Source organism: Sporothrix schenckii, assembly GCF_000961545.1.
Source record: "Sporothrix schenckii 1099-18 chromosome Unknown Cont47, whole genome shotgun sequence".
Classification (NCBI taxonomy): domain Eukaryota; kingdom Fungi; phylum Ascomycota; class Sordariomycetes; order Ophiostomatales; family Ophiostomataceae; genus Sporothrix; species Sporothrix schenckii.
Genome location: NW_015971148.1, coordinates 5,275,744 through 5,293,724, shown reverse-complemented (window position 1 = coordinate 5,293,724; position 17,981 = coordinate 5,275,744). Strand labels below are relative to the sequence as shown.

Here is a 17,981-nt window from a genome sequence, read left to right as displayed (position 1 = left end):
CTTTTTGCTGCCTCGCACAGTCGTCGTTTGCCCATTTTATCGATATCGCTTCACATCTTGTCGCCTCGCCTTCTTCCTCCTTTTCTTCTCTCATGTTCTTCGTCCACCTCTCATAACCTTGCCGACCAGATCCGCCCAGGTCCCTTGGTCCGTTTTTTGTCCTTGTTTGTCTCATTATTCGAGCTTCGAGCTTCGAGCCTGGCCTGTCCTGCCCGCTACGCCTTTTGGTCTCTCTAAGCCTTTTCTTTCAGATTTTTTTCGAGCCCGTCACGTTACGCACTTACTGCCTTTGTGCCTCGTCTGTCTTTATTTTTGTCAAACTTGCCTCCCTCTGTCTCTCTGTCGCTCCTATTTCCCTGCTGGTCCTTGCGCTGCTTCATTTCTCCACCCCGTCCTCCCCTTGTCTCCAGCAACCTGCCTTGGTCGCGCCAACGCCACGCAAGGTACTCGACAAAGTACGAATTACATGTACTCTTTTCACTCTCGCTCTGTGCCGCGCAATCCTCCCCAAATCCACGCCCCTCCACATTTTCCCACACTTGCGCACCTCACCGACGCCGCTGTCGCCCACACACCACAAACCCTTTGTTTCCTTTTCGGGAATCCGCCCGATACAGACGTCAATAACACCGCACCTGCATATTAGCTTGCATATTTTTTTTTTGTATCATTACCACCCGTCTCCCGCATTCAGCAAAGCCCCGGCCCTGACCCTCCATCCCTCCTGGTTTGCTTGGTGTCTTGGTGTCTTGGTGTTTCGGCCAAACGTGTGTTTCCTGGTCCGTGACTTGGTCTGTGTCCGGTGGTTCCTCTTGTTGTGGTCCGCCTTTGCTGCTCGTGCGCTTGCGCCGCGCACGCCCCATTGCGTCCTGACCTACCCCGACCAGTTTTCTTTTTTCCTCGCTGTCTTTCTTTCTCGTCCCTTCTCTTCTTCGTCGCACTCCGTCGCCGGTGCCGCACTCCCACCTCTCTTCTTTTGTGACGTACTTTTGTGTCCTCATTTTCTTCTCTCTTCGCCAACCCTCCTCCCTTCTTTTGAGCACCGCTTGGTTTACTGCTTTCGGTCCTCACTGCTTGCTTCCAACATCCCGGCACTGTCGCGGGCAGCCTTTGAACCTCGCTACGTCGTCACATCCCGCCCCCTCCTTGCTGCTCTCCACGATTCCATCGCTTATCCGTTGGGGGCCATTTCATCATCGCTACCGAAGTTGCCGTCCTCTCTCCGGCCTTGGGCGGCAGCGCACCAGCCCTAACACTTTCGCCACCGCCGCCATCGCAACAACCGCCGATACACAACGTGTACCAGATGACGTCTAATGTCCAGAGGTTGCCGGCCGCCGTCGGTCGGCTTTGTATTCAGGCATAGATATACTCTCCCAACGAATTGCGTCAGCTCCCGCCCCTTTATCTAGGGAGCGCATCTCACTCTTCGGCCCCCCCGGGCCTCGTCCCACCGCGCCCGCGTGCGCTCCCGTCGCGCCCTCACCCTCACCAAGTCATATTACCTCGTACCATCTCCGTTACAGCACCACTACGCACACATAGAATGGACACCGTCAAGTTCGTGCCGCCTGGCGGCCATCGCGCATGCCTCAGCTGCTCTGCCGCGAAAGCCAAATGTGTCTTTTCCGATGAGACAGATGGAGTCGACGGCTTTGTCGACGGCCTCGACTTTATCAACAGCACCAGCAACGACCTTGCTGGCTCCTCCCGTGCCAGTTCCTCGGCCACCGGTGGCCTGGAAGGCACGCCGGCCGTTCCCCGGTGCCAGCGATGTGAGCGCCTCAACCGAGATTGTCTCCTACCCACGCGCCCGCGGAAGAAGCGGCGTGTTGGAGCCATAAAGTACGTACCCCCAAGATATACTCTCCCTGGAGCGCGAGTCTTGTTTGCCGCAGCAAGTACTAACCGCCCCAGACCTGGAACGAGTCGTTCCACGTTCTCCGTGATGCCACAGACCGCCTCACCCCAACAAAAGGCGACGCCGTCACGAACCACCCATAGCAACTTTGGTGCCCACGGTGCGACCGGTTCGCCGTCAAGGCCGGCAGCCACCCCGGCAGGCCATTCGAGTGCAGGTCAGACTTCGTCGTTCCCTGCGAGCCGGATTCCCTCGCTCTCCAAACTGCCCACGCCAAGTGGTGCAAGCAGCAGCGCAAGCTACAGAGGGAGCGGTGGTAACAGCCAGCCGCCGCTGAAACGAATGCCATCAGGCATACCGCAATCGACGATGCATTCAGCCTCCGTCATACCCGGCCCGCCGTCGTCACTCCTCATGCACCAACACCACCACCAACAACACCACCAACAACAGCAGCAACAGCAGCAGCAGCAGCAACAACAACAATACGCCAATGGCACCAAACCCCCGACCGGCATTAAGGCCGAATCCACAACATCAATACCAATAGCCGCACTGCCCTTGGTGCCACCACCACCACCACCGCCACCACCCTCCTTCTCCCTACCTCCCCCGCCACCTGTCGCATCGCCACCGTCCGTCGATCCGAACAATAAGAACTCCTATGCCGGCAGCAGCTCATCGGCCACGGTTATGCCGCCCGGGAGCCTTGGCGGTAGCACAGGCGCTACGTCGTTTGTAGGCAGTCCAACGTCCTCGGTGGGCGCCGGTGGACACCCGCAAGAACCGGCTGCACCGGCTGCCCCCGCACCGAACGCGCACCAGGTCCTCATCGACTCCGTATTCAACATGGACGAGCGCGAAGCCGAAGAGCTCCTACGTTTCTACCGGGACGCCTTTAGCAAGTTCAATCCTTACATGGAACCAACGCCGCCCGACACCAAGGTTTCCGATCTGCAATCCGAGAAACCACTGGTCTGGTTGAGCATTGTCTGTGTGACGTGCTACCACGACTTTGAGCGCCAAAACTGCCTGGCCCGTGCCATCATCTACTACATTACCGACAAAGTTTTTCTGAACAACCGCAAGTCACTGCATATGCTGCAGGGCCTCCTCATCTTTGTGAACTGGTTTATCTCACAGAACTTTGTCTTGCCGCAGTTCACCAACTTGATCCACATCACCATGGCCCTGATTGCCGACCTCGGTCTCAACAAGCTCATGTTCTCCAAAACGAATGCGCGCTCGCCGCTCGACCGCTACGTCTCCAAGACGATGCATGGCCCTAGCATTGTCGCCCCGGACGAGGGACACACCTTGGAAGAGCGCCGTGCCTTGGCAGGTGGCTTTATCTTGTCGCATGCCATGTCCGACGGGATCCTTATGTTTACGCCGCTGCACTACACGCTGCAGCTGGAAGACACCTGCCGGGTTTTTGAGACGGCCTTTTACGAAAAGTCCCAAAAGTCTGATGCTATCACAGCTGTGGTGACCGCCGACTTCCAACTCGCCATCACTGTCCGCTTCTACAATCTTATCAGCCGAGTCCTCCAGGTGCAGCGGGACGCGGATCTCTGCGGCGGCCGCTTCCTGGTCCCTGTGCGCACGCATATTGAGAATTTTGTCGGCGAGCTGAACAAAATCTGGAACAGCTTATCCTACGACATGCAGCAGGACTGTAAGTTTCAACGTTTCAATATCGCTGTTTGATCTTTTTGTCCCGCAACTAACACGGCTGCCAGTCAAAATCCATCTCGGGTACTGTACAACCAAGATCTACATCTACGAGTTGAGCTTGTCGGCCAATACCACGCCCTTTAAAGCACACAGCACACCCAGCCGCGAATCGGACGACGGCTCCGCGCCCATCGAGGGCGACATGCCCATCCAGTGCTACATTGCTGCCAAGGAGTTTTTTGACGTGTACTTGACGTTGCCCGTCAGCCTGTACCACCAGTTCCCCGTCACCGTGATTACGCAGCTGGTGCACGCGGATCTCACGCTTGCCAAACTGACAGCCTACTTCCGTGGCAACACCAAACCGTTCGGAGTGCCAGAGGGTATCACGCTGCCCGCATTTGCCGACGTCATTGACGCCGTGGCTGGCCGCTTCCAGAAAGTGCGGACGGTGCCGCATCCTCTTGGGTACACGGTGCGCAATATTATCTTTGACGCGTTCGCAGTGCGTTTGCGGTCGTTCAAGGTGCTGGATCTGGCTGGGCGGAAGAAGAAAAGAAAGGAGGAGCGGGAGAAGGAGAGGGCGGCGGCGGCGGCCCTGCGAAGCCAAGGCCAAGGCCAAGGCCAGGGTGAAGGTCACGGTCATGGTCACGGTCACGGCGCACCAACCGCCCCGTCGGGCCCATCTGCTGTCAACCGCTCTCCCCCGACAGCGAACACTGTGCTGTCCATCAGCAACCTGATTGGAAACGTGCCCGAGGCCATGAACACGGAGCCAGACAGCGGGTCCGAATCGGCCGGGCCCATCGTATACCCGACCGTCGAGATGGACCTAGACGTCGACGGCCTCAACATGCACGGCGACCTTCCGGACCGAAGCCGGCCGTCTACGGTTGACGAAGAGCCGATGATGACCAACGACAACATGGACATGATGGAGCTCACGGGCTCGGACGAGGAGGACCAGGCCGAGTGGTGGGCATGGTTTGGCGATTTCCAGTCGTCGCTGTTTGGTGCACCACCCGCGCCACCGAGCACGACAGGCGGCAGTGCCAGCGGGGCCAGTGCGACGGGCGCCAGCAGTGTGGCGGGCGGCAGTGTCGCCGGTGCCAGTGCCGCTGGCAGCACGGCAGGCGCCAGTGTGAGCGCATCGGCCACGGGCACGGAAGACAGCTACAGCCACACGGGGCGGTTCACCGGCCAAGTCCAGCGGCGTAAAGGGCCGAGCAGTGTGGGCAGCATTGACAGCCTGCTGAACTGAGCACTGAGCGGGGGTCGTGTCCGTGCAGAGGGCGGTAAGACATTGTCGACAATCTACAGTCACAGTCAACAACGACGAAAACGTACTCCTGGAAGCGGCCAGTGGTTCGTATATTTTAATTTTGGGTAAAGCGTTGTACATAATATTAAAAAGCGTCTGCGTATTTAGTCAATCTTTGTATATGGTTTATTTTGGATATCCTGGCGACACAGAACAGACACAAAGAGACCTGGTTACAAGGGAATTTGCCTAAACCCATGCCAACCAACAGTGTTACCGAGCAAAATTCACGTTTTTTTCTTTTTTCTTTTTTCTTTTTTTTTTCTTTTCCGTCTTGGGGAGCCGTTGCAGCGCATGGCGCACGGAATATGTACGTCGGACTCGCGTCTATTGGTGGCGTTGGGGTTGAACATCATATGACACTGTTTTGGTTACCGGATTGCGCAACTGGCCGATGGTGCTGTAAATCCAGCGAGCCGGGATCATGGTTGCCTTACTGCGGGGTAGACACGAATTGGGCACCACCGCTCTCGGCACGACTTTGGAGCAGCGACGACGAAAAGCCAGCCGGCTCATTGCATGTACAATGAGTTTCCACGTGTCCATGCTGGGACTCGGTTTACGTACGTCGTGCTGATTGGGCGTGTATCCAGCGCATCTCGCCCGGGGGCGATGCAGTCGGGCTCCTCGTCGTCCCCGCCCAAAGACGACGTGTTCTGGAGAGGCCATAATACGCTGTTAGGCGACGGCAGGGTCCTGGAACCCTGCTGCCCCTCTAGCCCTCGTCCCGAGGGTCGACATTGGCACGAGTGTACTCCGTAAGAAGTAGTAATTACAGAGTGTTAGGCCATGTGCGCACGACTATCGTTCGCGCCGCTTAGTGGATGGGGGCGGGCCAGCGCAGCGAGACCAGTGGAGCGCGCTCACTCCCGGCAGACGCCTGTGGACCAACCAAAGCGGGCGTGTGAACATGTGAGGGCAGCCCGACATCGAGACGGCGTGGGAGGGTTGCGCACATCGGAAGAGGGGGAAACGCACGGAAACGCACGACCTCCGACTCTGCACACGAGCGCTTTTACGACGTGCATCGTGGGGTGCATCCAAAGGAGTGAAACTGAATTCTTCATCCTTTGTTTGACTACTTTCACATCTGCATACTCCTTTGTCAGTCGTCCCCATAGTCCTTTCATCGTTGCCCTGCACGGCTGCCGCACGCGGCCTAGAACGACCCCACAGCAGCGTATTGCTGCCCTAGTTACACTGTAATTACAAGGGGGCCTGGCCAGGCCATTCCTGTCACGTCCTGTGAACCTCAACAATTCACCGAGCCGCATTCACGCTGGCCGCTTCCCAGACCACGTCTCTTTGCGAGATCCTCTTCTCGACGGACGCGAAGCCATAGTCAAACTTCTCCTGCGCTGCACAGTATCGCGCCCACGAACCGTCCGGCTGCCCATGCCCAACCCGCGACGCTCTCCGCCGCCTGTTCCGGTAACGGCGGCCGCGAGAGCACCATTATTCCCCCCGGCAGCAGACGCAGCATCAGTCGTGCTTCCTCTTCCGTCACCAGCACCATCACCCACCAACACTTCGATAGCCATGACTTCGTCTCCAGCGGTGCCGCCAGTGCCCGCATCCACGACGGCCAAGAGGAAACGTCACGACGATGACGACGACGACGACGACGACGACGACGCGCACGCTCGCCAGGACGTACCATCACCCCCACCGCCACGACCTCTCCTTCCTCGAACCACTACTATCGCCCTCCACACCGCTGCTCCGCGATCTCCACCGGCCAGCGCTGCCTCCTCCTCCCCCCCTCTCGCTGCCTCCTCCGCGACATCCCGATTCTCCTTTATCACGCCACGACCACCGTCTGTGGGAGACGGCAGCGTCGTTGGCCCGGAAGCCGACGGCGTGTCGCCATACCACCTCCCGCTCGTCCAGACCGCCGGTCTTGCCTTTGCGCCGTTTGTGGCCGGGCGTGCCGCCCTCGACCCGCACGACGGTGGCGGTAGCAGTCCGCGCACGCACGTGGCCAACCGGTTCAGCAGCCTGGCCATTGCTGGGGGCACAACGAGCCAGGTCGAGGCCAGGCTTGGGACCGACGCCAGAGCGGAAGCCGCTGTCGACAAACAGCCGCTCCACAAACGCATGAGGCGGGATGGCGGCAGCGAGGATGCCAAACCGCCTGCCGGTGACACCAACCGCGTCATCACCGACCCCTTGCGCGCCTCTCTCACCTGGCAGGACGACGAGATTACTGTGTACGACCCCAACGACGCCGACGACGACGGCACCGGCGTCAACGGAATCGGGTTCAAGCCGACGCCCGCCATGGCCCACGCCCGCGCCCTCAAACGCCGCCAGCAGCTTGCTGCCTACCGCAAGCGGGAAGAGCGCGAGGCGCGGGCGCGCCGCAGCTGGCAGCGGACGAGGGCCAATCGGGCCTCACAGGCCAGCCAGGCCAGCCAGACCGGCACCCAGGCACAACTTGATGATGCCGGGTCGGGGTCTTCCTCACAGTCGTCCCTTCCGTCCCTCGACGACATGGCCTCGGTATCGGCCGTGGCCTCTCCGCACACGCCCCGAGCGCACACGACGGCCGTGACGACGGCGGCTCTCTCGCCGCCCCCGTCCTCCTCCCCCGCCGCCTCCCCCTCGGTCCGTCGCGTGCGCTTCCTCGAGACCGGCCCGGTCACCATCCGGTTCAAGGAGCCGGATGCCGTGCCGAGTCCGACGTCGATCATGTCGTCGTGAACTCTGGCGGCCTCTCCAGCTCGCATGAGTAGCACATGTATATACTTGGTTTACGTCTGGTTCCTGTCTATTTTTACTGCTGCGTGCTGTTTGGTTTACGAGACACGTCTTATGATTAGGTGTTGGGTTTTGTTTCTGCTCCTACCTCTTTGTCCATGCTGCGGCTCCTCTACACGTACATACTTCTATACTGTTTGTGTCGATACTGATACCCAGGACCCGTCGTTCATTTTCTTCTCTGTCTTTCCATTCCGCTTCTGCACGACTACTCCATTACAGAGTACTCCTTTGTATCTACTGTCTTTTCCAGTACTACTGTTTCAATATGCTCACATGAAACGAATATGCGAATACATAATCATTCACGCATGCCTTGTACAATGGCACCTCTGTTACGCACTCTTCTTTGAGCTAGACCTTTTTTTCTTTTTGTTCAATTTCGTCGACATCGTGACACAATCTACCAAAACTTGTACCATCGCTTCGCCTTGGCCTCTTCCTCCAACCGTAATGTCTCCGCCCGTGCGGCCGCCGCCGCTGCGCGTGCCTTGTCCGCTTCCCGCCGCCGCAGCTCCGCCTGTTTCCGGTCGTACACTTCCACCACCCGCTTCATTTTGGCTGCCTCGGCCCGCCGCGCCCCCTGGCACACCTCAAACGCCACAATACCCCCCACCGCAAACGCCCCCACCGCCCAGTTGGCCGCCTTGGGGATGCTCGCGCCCAGCACGAACCGCAGCCCCCCCACCACGGCGCCGCCGCCAATGCCCGTCAGGAAGCCCTCGCGCGCGCACGGGATCTGGTAGACAGTCAGGAAGTCGCTGGCCTTGATGGTCTTGACGGCGTCGGACACGGAGGCCGTCTGCTTGACGGGTGGTGCCGGTGCCGTTGACGGTTGTGGTGCCGACTGTGCCGACTCTGCCTGTGTTTGTGAAGACGGCCGCAGCTCCTCGCTCGTTGGCGGCTTGTCAAAGTGCTGCGCGCCCCACGTGGCCGTCGGTGCCGTTGTCGGCGGTGGCGGTGACGGCGCTGAAGAAGCGTCGCCGGCCATGTGGACGAAGGAGGACGGAGTGGGTAGAGAGGTTGAGGTTGATAGAGGAGAGACTGGTTTGGCGAGAGACCAATTGGTTGTTTTTTTCAGTCCAGGTTCGTGTGCTGTCTTCGTGTGTGCTCGTGTGGTATGTGTGTATCTCGCCCGGCTCGTGACATCGTCATGATCGTCTCGAATCGTGGATCGTGTGATTTCGATGATTTCGGTGTAGTTGGAAAAAAACTGTCCAGCCAAAACGGCCCCACTTTTTTCGCCTTTACGACGTCAGAAGCATTTGGAAGTGAGGGGAGCTCAGGGGAAACAAACAGCGACTCTATTGGCTGCTGGTCCGTGCGCCGAACGACCACTTTAACGGGCCGTGGCCGACGCGTGTTGGTTCCAGGGCGTGTCAAGCGCTGTCTTTCAGCGCACTTGGGCGCACGCGAGGTGCACTAATTAAGCCATTAAACTCCCGCTGTTTTTTGGCCACGCCACGATCAAAACGCGTCTTTTGGTGCAGGAGGGGGACCTCGAACGCGTCGTCTCGTCGCTCCTTCCTTGCCCTTGCGGCAACAGGCTCTTTACGCGCAACAGCAGAATAGGGAAGGCGCCGCCAAGTAATTACGCACCGTAACAAGTAACAGCGACCAATGCCTCTTGCCCTTTGTACTGCTCTGTATTTCGTTGGATTTGGCGTGTCTGTTGTGTCCCTCTGTTTTTCCGCTTCTGGATCTCTTTGTATCTTCTCCATACCTCAAGATATCACGATACCCCCTGCGGACATCCACGAACGGCAACGATCACGACCACGAACGAGCCGACACGGCGAGCACACAGAAGCTCGGCCTGCACAGATCCACGACCGCTTCTGTTTCCTCTTCCTTCCCTCCCACTCTGGCAACCCCCTTCTTGATGTCAACAGAGTAGATTGAACGAGGACCTCTTCGATCCTCGTCCCGTCGCTCTCCTTTGTCCCTTCTCCCCCTCTTTCTCTCTCTCCCTCTCACACACACAATGCCCAACACAACATTACGGCGGCAGCCACAAAAAGGCTTCCGCAAAGGCGGCGCCAAGAAGGCCTACCATGGCGGCAGCGGCACCCGCCCACAACGCACCTTTGCCGCCGGCAGCGGCCGCAACGAAGGCACCTCGGCCGACGAGAAATGGGAACGCACCCGCCTCGCCCACGCCATCGACGAGAAGATGGGCTTCCCGCGCTACGAGGGCGGCCGCAAACGCGAGGGCTGGCTCGTCAACATCGAGCCCACGTCCATCGAGGACGACCGCGTCGAGGGCGGCGGCGGCCGCGCTGCCGTGGACCTCTACTTTATCGACCTGCACCCAGACGGCAACGCGGCCGCAGGGCCCGACGCCGACGCGACCACCTTCAAGGCCACCATCGAGTACGAGCCGTACTTCTTGGTGGCCGTCCGCAAGGGCCACGAGACCGAAGTGGAGGAGTGGTGCAAGCGCGTGCCCGGCGGCGGTGGACTGGTCAAGCGCGTGCGCCGCGTCGACAAGGAGGACCTGCAGATGCCCAACCACCTGCTGGGCTACCGCCGCACGTTCTTGGAGCTTCGGTTCGACAACGTCCAGAACCTCATGGCCGTGCGCCGTGACATTATGCCCATTGCCGAGGCCAACAAGAAGGGCATGAACGCCATGGACACGTACGCCGAAGTGGCCGGGTCGACGTCCATGTTGGGCGGCGGCGGCGGTGACAGTGGCGGTGGTGACGGCGACAGCTACGATTACGGCCACGACCTGTACGATGACGACTCGCGCAACGCCCACGCCGACGACCAGGCCCGCCGCACCAACACGTCCGTCGCCGAGGCCAGCGACTACATCGTCGACATCCGCGAGTACGACGTGCCCTACCACGTCCGCGTCCTCATCGACATGGACATCCGTGTCGGCAAGTGGTACACGGTCGACGTCAGGCACGGCGTCACCACCGTCGCCTGCAATGCGGATCGTCTCGCCATGGCCGACCCGGTCGTCATGGCCTTTGATATCGAGACCACAAAGTCTCCCCTCAAGTTCCCGGACGCCACCATCGACCAGGTCATGATGATCTCCTACATGATTGATGGCCAGGGGTTTTTGATTACCAACCGCGACATCGTCTCCGAGGACATTGCCGATTTCGAGTACACGCCGCGGCCCGAGTACCCCGGTCCGTTTATGATTTTCAATGAGCCCGACGAGAAGGCCTTGTTGGAACGCTTCTTCCTGCACGTCAAGGAGGCCCGTCCGACCGTCATCGCCACGTACAACGGTGACTTTTTCGATTGGCCGTTTGTCGAGGCCCGCGCCAGCGCCAACGGCATCGACATGTACCACGAGATCGGCTGGCGCCGCGACAGCGAGGAGCAGTACAAGTGCGACTACTCCGTCCACATGGACTGCTTCCACTGGGTCAACCGCGACTCGTACCTGCCGCAGGGCAGTCGTGGCCTCAAGGCCGTCACCGTTGCCAAGCTGGGCTACGACCCAGACGAGCTCGACCCCGAGCTGATGCTGCCCTATGCCCAGGAACGGCCCCAGACGCTGGCCGAGTACTCTGTGTCCGACGCCGTCGCCACCTACTATCTGTACATGAAATACGTCCACCCCTTCATCTTCTCGCTCTGCACCATTCTGCCACTCAGCCCCGACGAGGTCCTGCGGAAAGGCACCGGTACGCTCTGTGAGATGCTGCTCATGGTCCAGGCCTACCAGAAGGAGATTGTGCTGCCCAACAAGCACGTATCGCCCAAGGAATCGTTTTGGGAGGGCCATCTGCTGGACGCCGAGACCTACGTGGGCGGCCACGTCGAGAGCATCGAGGCCGGTGTCTTCCGCGCCGACATCCCCGTCAACTTTGCCGTCGACCCGACCGCCTGCGACGAGCTGATTCGCGATCTGGATGCCGCCCTCGAGTTTAGCATCACGGTCGAAGAGAAGAAGTCCATGGGCGACGTCACCAACTACGACGAGGTTAAGGCGCAGATCGTCGCCCAGCTGCAGAACCTCCGCGACACGCCCCACCGCAGCGAGCGGCCCCTCATCTACCACCTGGATGTTGCCTCCATGTACCCCAACATCATGACCACCAACCGTCTGCAGCCCGACTCCATGATCAAGGAGGAGGACTGTGCTACCTGCGACTTCAACCGGCCCGGCAAGACGTGCGATCGCCGCATGCCCTGGTCCTGGCGTGGCGAGTACATCCCCGCGAAGCGCGACGAGTACAACATGATCCGCCACGCCCTCGAGAACGAGCGTTTCCCCGGCAAGGGCGCCTACGCCACCCAAAAGACCCGCTCCTTCCAGGAGCTGTCGGCCGACGAGCAGGCCAGCTTGGTCCGCAAGCGCCTGCAGCTGTACTCACAGAAAGTCTACCACAAGATCCACGACTCCAAGACCATCACCCGCGAGGCCATCATCTGCCAGCGCGAGAATCCCTTCTACATCAACACCGTGCGCGACTTCCGTGACCGCCGCTACGACTACAAGGGCCGTGCCAAGGTGTGGAAGGGCAAGACCGAGTCGCTCAAGTCGGCCGGCGCTGCCGCCGCGGAAATCGACAGTGCCAAGAAGATGATTGTGCTGTTCGACTCGTTGCAGCTGGCCCACAAGGTGATTCTCAACTCCTTCTATGGCTACGTCATGCGCAAGGGCTCGCGCTGGTACTCCATGGAGATGGCTGGCGTGACCTGTCTGACGGGCGCCCACATTATTCAGATGGCGCGTGAGCTGGTCGAGCGGCTGGGCCGGCCTCTGGAGCTGGACACCGACGGTATCTGGTGCATGTTGCCGGCCACCTTCCCGGAAAACTTTGCCTTCAAGCTGAAAAACGGCAAGAAGATGACCATCTCGTACCCCTGCGTCATGCTCAACCACCTCGTCCACGCCCGCTTCACCAACCACCAGTACCAAACCCTCGTCGACAGCAAAACGTTCCGGTACGAGACCCACAGCGACAACTCCATCTTCTTCGAGGTCGACGGCCCCTACAAAGCCATGGTCCTGCCCACGTCCAAGGAAGAGGACAAGAACCTGAAGAAGCGCTACGCCGTCTTCAACGACGACGGCAGCTTGGCCGAGCTCAAGGGCTTCGAGGTCAAGCGCCGTGGTGAGCTCAAGCTCATCAAGATCTTCCAGCAGCAAATTTTCAAGTTCTTCCTCGACGGCTCCACGCTGGCCGAGTGCTACGCCTCCGTCGCCAAGATCGCCAACCGCTGGCTCGATGTGCTGCACAGCAAGGGCGCCACACTCGCCGACGAGGAGCTCATGGAGCTGATTTCCGAGAATCGCAGCATGAGCAAGACGCTCGAGGAGTACGGCAGCCAAAAGTCCACGTCCATCACCACGGCCCGCCGTCTCGCCGATTTCTTGGGCGAGGGCATGGTCAAGGACAAGGGCCTCAACTGCAAGTTTATCATCTGCGCCCGCCCCCGCAACGCCCCCGTCACGGAACGCGCCGTCCCCGTCGCCATCTTCTCGGCCGACGAGCCCACCAAGCGCATGTACCTCAAAAAGTGGCTGAAGGAAGAGCCCCAGGACACGGACCCCCGCGCCCTGCTCGACTGGGACTACTACCTGGAGCGTCTGGGTTCGGTCATCCAGAAGCTCATCACCATCCCCGCCGCCCTGCAAAAGATCCGCAACCCCGTCCCGCGCGTCGCACACCCGGACTGGCTGCAGCGCCGTATCAACATCAAGGACGACAAGATGAAGCAGAAGAAGCTCACCGACCTGTTTGGCAAACAAACCGGCCCGCTCGAGGACATTACCAACTTAAGCAGCAACTCGCGTCTCACGGGTAGCGCCGGAGGAGGCGCCGCCGCGGACATGGAGGACTTTGGGTCGCTCTCGGCGAGCCAGAAACTGATCAAGCCGACCACCACGGCCGGTGCAGTGGCCGAGATGCTGACCATTGAGGAAGAGGAGACCGCAGCAGCCAAGAACCCGGCATCGTCGCCGACGGCCGCCCAAAAGCGCAAGTCGCCCCCGGAGACCGACGACGCCGCGTCGCTCGACCCATTTTCCACGCTCCCCAAGGTGGCACCGTCTGCCAGTGAAGACTACATTGCCTTCCTCGAGTACCAGAAGAAGAAGTGGGCCATCCAGAAGCAGGCTCGGGTCCGCCGGCGGCACTTGTTTGGCGACCGTGCTGGTGGCGGTGGCGGCGGCGGCGGCGGCGGCGTTATGCAGCAAAAGGCCAACAGCATCCAGCAGTCGTTCCAGCAGCGCGCCGAGATCACGTTCCGCAACACCTGGCAGCTGCTGCAGCTCAAGACCACCGACAGCCCCGGCATCGTGGCAGCCTACGTGCTCATTGACGCACGCATCCACCACCTCAAGATCAAAGTGGACCGCCAGGTCTTCCTCAACCTCAAGAGCAAGGACCTGCCCGACATTGAAATCCCCGGCTGCGAGGTCGAGCAGGTCAGCCACACCCTGCCCAACGGCCACTCGTCCGTCTACCTCTTCAAGCTCACGGTGCCCGAAGACGTCTACTTTGCCGAAGCCGAAAAGTTTGCGCTGCTCTTCAACCACCCCAGCGTCGAGGGCGTCTACGAGCGCCAGCTACCCCTCAATGTCCGCGCCCTCCTGCAGCTCGGCAACCGCTGCACCATCGACCAGTCGCAACAGGGCGTGCTCGGCAGAGGCCTGGACCAAGGCTTCGACCTGACGGGCCTGATCCGTCCGCCCAAGACGCTGCGGCCGTACCTCGACCCCTCGGCCATGGCCTACATCCACCTGTCGCACATTAGCTCTGGCGAGCGCCAAATCTTTGGTCTCTTTTCGACCACCAACAGCCAGGCCCATGTCGTCGTCCTGCACAAGAACCGCGACAGCGTCCAGGACATGCCCAACGTCGGCAAGCTGTACGGCGACATGCTGGCCCGCCGCCGCGACGCCGAGGCCGAGGCCCAGGCGGGCGCCACTCCTGCAGCGCTGGCGGCCCTGTCTTCGGAGGCCGAGAAGGAGGCCGCTCGACAGGCGGCCGCGGCAGCCGCCACGTGGCGCGAGTGCTTCCCGTACCAGGATGCGCTCACTGTCAAGGTCACGCAGGTTACGACGCGCCGCAAAGCCTTTTTGGAGATTGGTGACGTGGTCAAGAAAATGCGCAAGGAGGAGATTGGCCGCCCGCAGATTCTCGTCGTCCAGTCGTCCCAGCGCAACATGCTCGTCCACGACATCCCCGTGCTGGGCGAGTTCCCCGTGCTGCCGCTCAAGTACGACCCGCTCGACAGCTCGCTGCCGCCTCTGGGCTGGCAGCCGGTGGTCGCCCGCCGCCTCGTCAACCACTACCTGGCCCTCGGCGCATGGGTGCTCCATCTGGTCGGCCTTGCCCGCTACGGCGACGTCCCCGTGTGCAACCTGGAGCGCGACGACCCGCGCTTCCTCATTGATGTGGCCTATGCGCGCCGGCTGCAAAACAACAATGTCGTGCTCTGGTGGTCCGGCAGCCCGCGGCCCGACCACGCAGGCTACGAAAAGGACGACGTAGCCGGTCCGCTCGAGACGGTGTCGCTGCCCAAGATTAACAACCCCGGCACGTTTGCGTCTGTCTGCATCGACATTGACGTGCGCAATCTGGCCATCAACACGATCCTGACGTCGTCGCTCATCAACGAGCTCGAGGGTGCCGACGCCGCCGTGTCCTTCAACCCGGCCGCCGACGCAGGCGGGGCGTTTGGTGACGATGCCGACGGTGGCGCGTCGACGCTCTATGCAGAGAATGCCTTTTCCAATGCCAGCATCCTCGTCCTGCGTGAGATGGTCAAGGGCTGGTGGGCCGAGGCCTGCCGGGGCAACGCCATGGCGGACCTGGTGGTGAACAACCTCGTGCGCTGGGTCGAGAACCCCGACTCGTTCCTGTACGACCGCGCGCTGCACTACTACGTGCAGATGATGTCGCGCAAGGCCTTCCAGCAGCTCATGGCCGACTTCCGCCGCGTCGGCTCGCAGGTGATTTTTGCCAGCGCCAACCGGCTGCTGCTGCAGACGACCAAGGCCGAGGTCACCAATGCCTATGCATACAGCCAGTACATTATCAAGAGCATCAAGAGCCGGCCGCTGTTTAGCTTTATCGAGATGGACATCAAGGAGTACTGGGACTACCTCGTGTGGTACGACGAGTACAACTACGGCGGCAAAGCCTGCCAGACCATTGGCGGCGGCAGCCTCGGCGAGCTCGTGACGCTGCCGGACGGCACGCAGGTCGAGGCCGAGCAGCCGCTCGAGACGATTATGCACTGGCAGATGAAGACGTTTTTGCCGGTGCGCCTGCAGTCCGTCTTCTCGGACTGGGTCGTCGAGTTTGTTCAGCTGATGCACGCGCTCAAGCGGCCCGCGGCCAACGGGCAGCACGGCAGCCAACCGCGGCTCACCCAGCTTCCGCCCGCCGTCTTGCACGGTGGCAGCGGCGACGTGGCGGATGGCAGTGTCGGCAAGGCGCTGCTGGGCGCGTCATTTGAGCGGCCTCTCAAAAAGGAGATTGCCGCTTTGATTTCCACACGCAACCGGGAGATGCTGCACCCCGAGCTGGCCTCGGACTACGACTACCCAGTGCTGCCCGGGTCGCTCGTGATGCCTGCCCACAGGGACACTCGGTCGTCGTCGTCGTCAAAGAAAGTCGTCGCGGCCGTTGCATCGCGCGACCCCATCCTCGAGCTCGTCAAGTCGCTCATGCAGGTCCTGTCGCTGGACAAGAACATTACCATGGAGGCCCGCCTGCTGCGCAAAGAGCTGCTGGCGCTGTTTGACGTGCGCGAGTTCAGCCGCGACGCCGCCTTCCAGAACCCGTCGGAGAGCCTCAAGCTGGCCCAGGTCAGCTGCGACAACTGCACCACAGCGCGCGATCTGGACCTCTGCCGGGACGAGGATCTGCTGCCCGATCCGCAGGGCGGCGGGGCCCCCCAACCCTGGACCTGCACGTTCTGCCAGGCCGAGTACGACCGCATCGCGCTCGAAGAACGGCTCGTGGCCGCTGTCGAGGCCGAGGCGCTGGCGTGGTCCGTGCAGGACCTCAAGTGCGGGCGGTGCGGCGCGCTGCGCGTCAACGACTTTATGGACCACTGCACGTGTTCGGGCGAGTGGGGGCCGACGGTGCGGCGCGACGAGGTGGTGCGGCGGCTGCGGGTGTACAGCAATGTGGCGACGTTTTACGGTCTGCGGATGCTGAGCGATGTCGTGATGGAGGTCATGGGTGGGCTGTAGAGCCCAGGTGTGAGGTGTACATGCAGGTACAATCATAAAGAATGTGTACATGAGATGGACGGAAAGGCAGGACTGCATATGGATAACGGTTTGCCCACATTTTGGATGATTTATTGTATTTGTTGTTTTGGCGTTTTGTTTTATAGGGAAAAGGCGACCTGTCTCGGAATAATGAGTTCTGCACAGCATGAGTACACAGCATGAAGCATAATAGATGAAAAACATAAGACCCAGGAGCACTAAAAAATAAAATATAATTCAACCTGAGTTGTGACGATACGTAAAACACAGAAACAATTTGTCGAGCATTTTTGTCGTGAAATGAAAAAATAAATTAGGCAATTTGCCCGCACCTGGGATCGAACCAAGGACCTCAGCATTACGAGTGCTGCGCTCTACCACTGAGCTATACGGGCTTTCGATGGTCCGGATTGGTCCAGCGGAAGCCGCCTGAGCTGCTGATGAAAATTGTTGGTCCTATTGGAGCTTATACAGGTGGAAGCGTTGGCGAGTTGTGGAGCCGGAAAAATTCGAATTCTGACGGTAATGCAACATACCAGACGGCTGTGTTGACAATTCTGCAGTAATGAGAGAAACAGGAATTCGGCACCTGTGCTTTCCAAGACTGCAAACGGGAGAGAATGGATTCCAGAAGAAGGCAGGTAGCAGTGCGCACGCGATTGCCCAGCCACAGGTCCTTTACCTTTCTGGTGGTTCTGCCCAAGTTAGTTACAGTGACCGTTTCGACTTGCCATATTTTCTTCTTTGTTTGGGCGCTGTGACGACCTGCTCTCTATTAAATTTGCATGGGAAAGAAAGACGAGAAGACCAAAAGAATGACCTCACGTATACTCGTTCTTGCCCATTTACCGGGGTGTTGCCAGGTCGCAGTTTTCCTTTACAGATCTAGTCCACAAGAGAAGGCTCGATCACACAACAGAAAACAGTGTTGGAAAAAATGCGAAGCCCAGCTAGACATTCAAAGGCATAACTTAGCCGAAAAGGTGCACAGACCATGAAACATAATGGTGTTTTATATACTGAACATGTTGAAACATTGTAAAGTACAAACCAGTAAGGTCCAGTGGCCAAATGGCAAGGCGCTTGGCTACGAACCAAGAGATTGCAGGTTCGATCCCTGCCTGGATCGATTTTTTGGACGTCCTAAGTCATGC

At 59.8% G+C, this 17,981-nt stretch overlaps 4 protein-coding genes and 2 non-coding genes across 6 annotated transcripts; 4 read left to right on the top strand and 2 right to left on the bottom strand.

Moving 5' to 3' along the window:
- Positions 1–1,546: 1,546 nt before the first annotated feature.
- SPSK_03932 (uncharacterized protein) lies at positions 1,547–4,799 on the top strand (the record flags this gene model as incomplete). Its single annotated transcript, XM_016730747.1, has 3 exons — positions 1,547–1,845; positions 1,918–3,539; positions 3,604–4,799. The coding sequence occupies 3 exons, from the start codon at positions 1,547–1,549 to the stop codon at positions 4,797–4,799; spliced, it is 3,117 nt and encodes a 1,038-aa protein (XP_016586196.1).
- Positions 4,800–6,254: 1,455 nt separating this feature from the next.
- SPSK_04314 (uncharacterized protein) lies at positions 6,255–7,562 on the top strand (the record flags this gene model as incomplete). The annotated part of the gene is made up of 1 exon (XM_016731122.1): positions 6,255–7,562. The coding sequence occupies one exon, from the start codon at positions 6,255–6,257 to the stop codon at positions 7,560–7,562; it is 1,308 nt and encodes a 435-aa protein (XP_016586195.1).
- Positions 7,563–8,022: 460 nt separating this feature from the next.
- On the bottom strand, positions 8,023–8,610 carry SPSK_04581 (uncharacterized protein; the record flags this gene model as incomplete). The annotated part of the gene is made up of 1 exon (XM_016731383.1): positions 8,023–8,610. One exon carries the CDS (start codon positions 8,608–8,610, stop codon positions 8,023–8,025), a length of 588 nt encoding a protein of 195 aa, XP_016586194.1.
- A 993-nt stretch (positions 8,611–9,603) lies between these two features.
- On the top strand, positions 9,604–16,806 carry SPSK_03840 (DNA polymerase epsilon subunit 1; the record flags this gene model as incomplete). The annotated part of the gene is made up of 1 exon (XM_016730655.1): positions 9,604–16,806. The coding sequence occupies one exon, from the start codon at positions 9,604–9,606 to the stop codon at positions 16,804–16,806; it is 7,203 nt and encodes a 2,400-aa protein (XP_016586193.1).
- A 344-nt stretch (positions 16,807–17,150) lies between these two features.
- On the bottom strand, positions 17,151–17,222 carry SPSK_11277. The gene has a single exon. It is a non-coding gene; the product is annotated as a tRNA-Thr (tRNA).
- Positions 17,223–17,884: 662 nt separating this feature from the next.
- On the top strand, positions 17,885–17,956 carry SPSK_11278. The gene has a single exon. It is a non-coding gene; the product is annotated as a tRNA-Arg (tRNA).
- Positions 17,957–17,981: the final 25 nt, after the last annotated feature.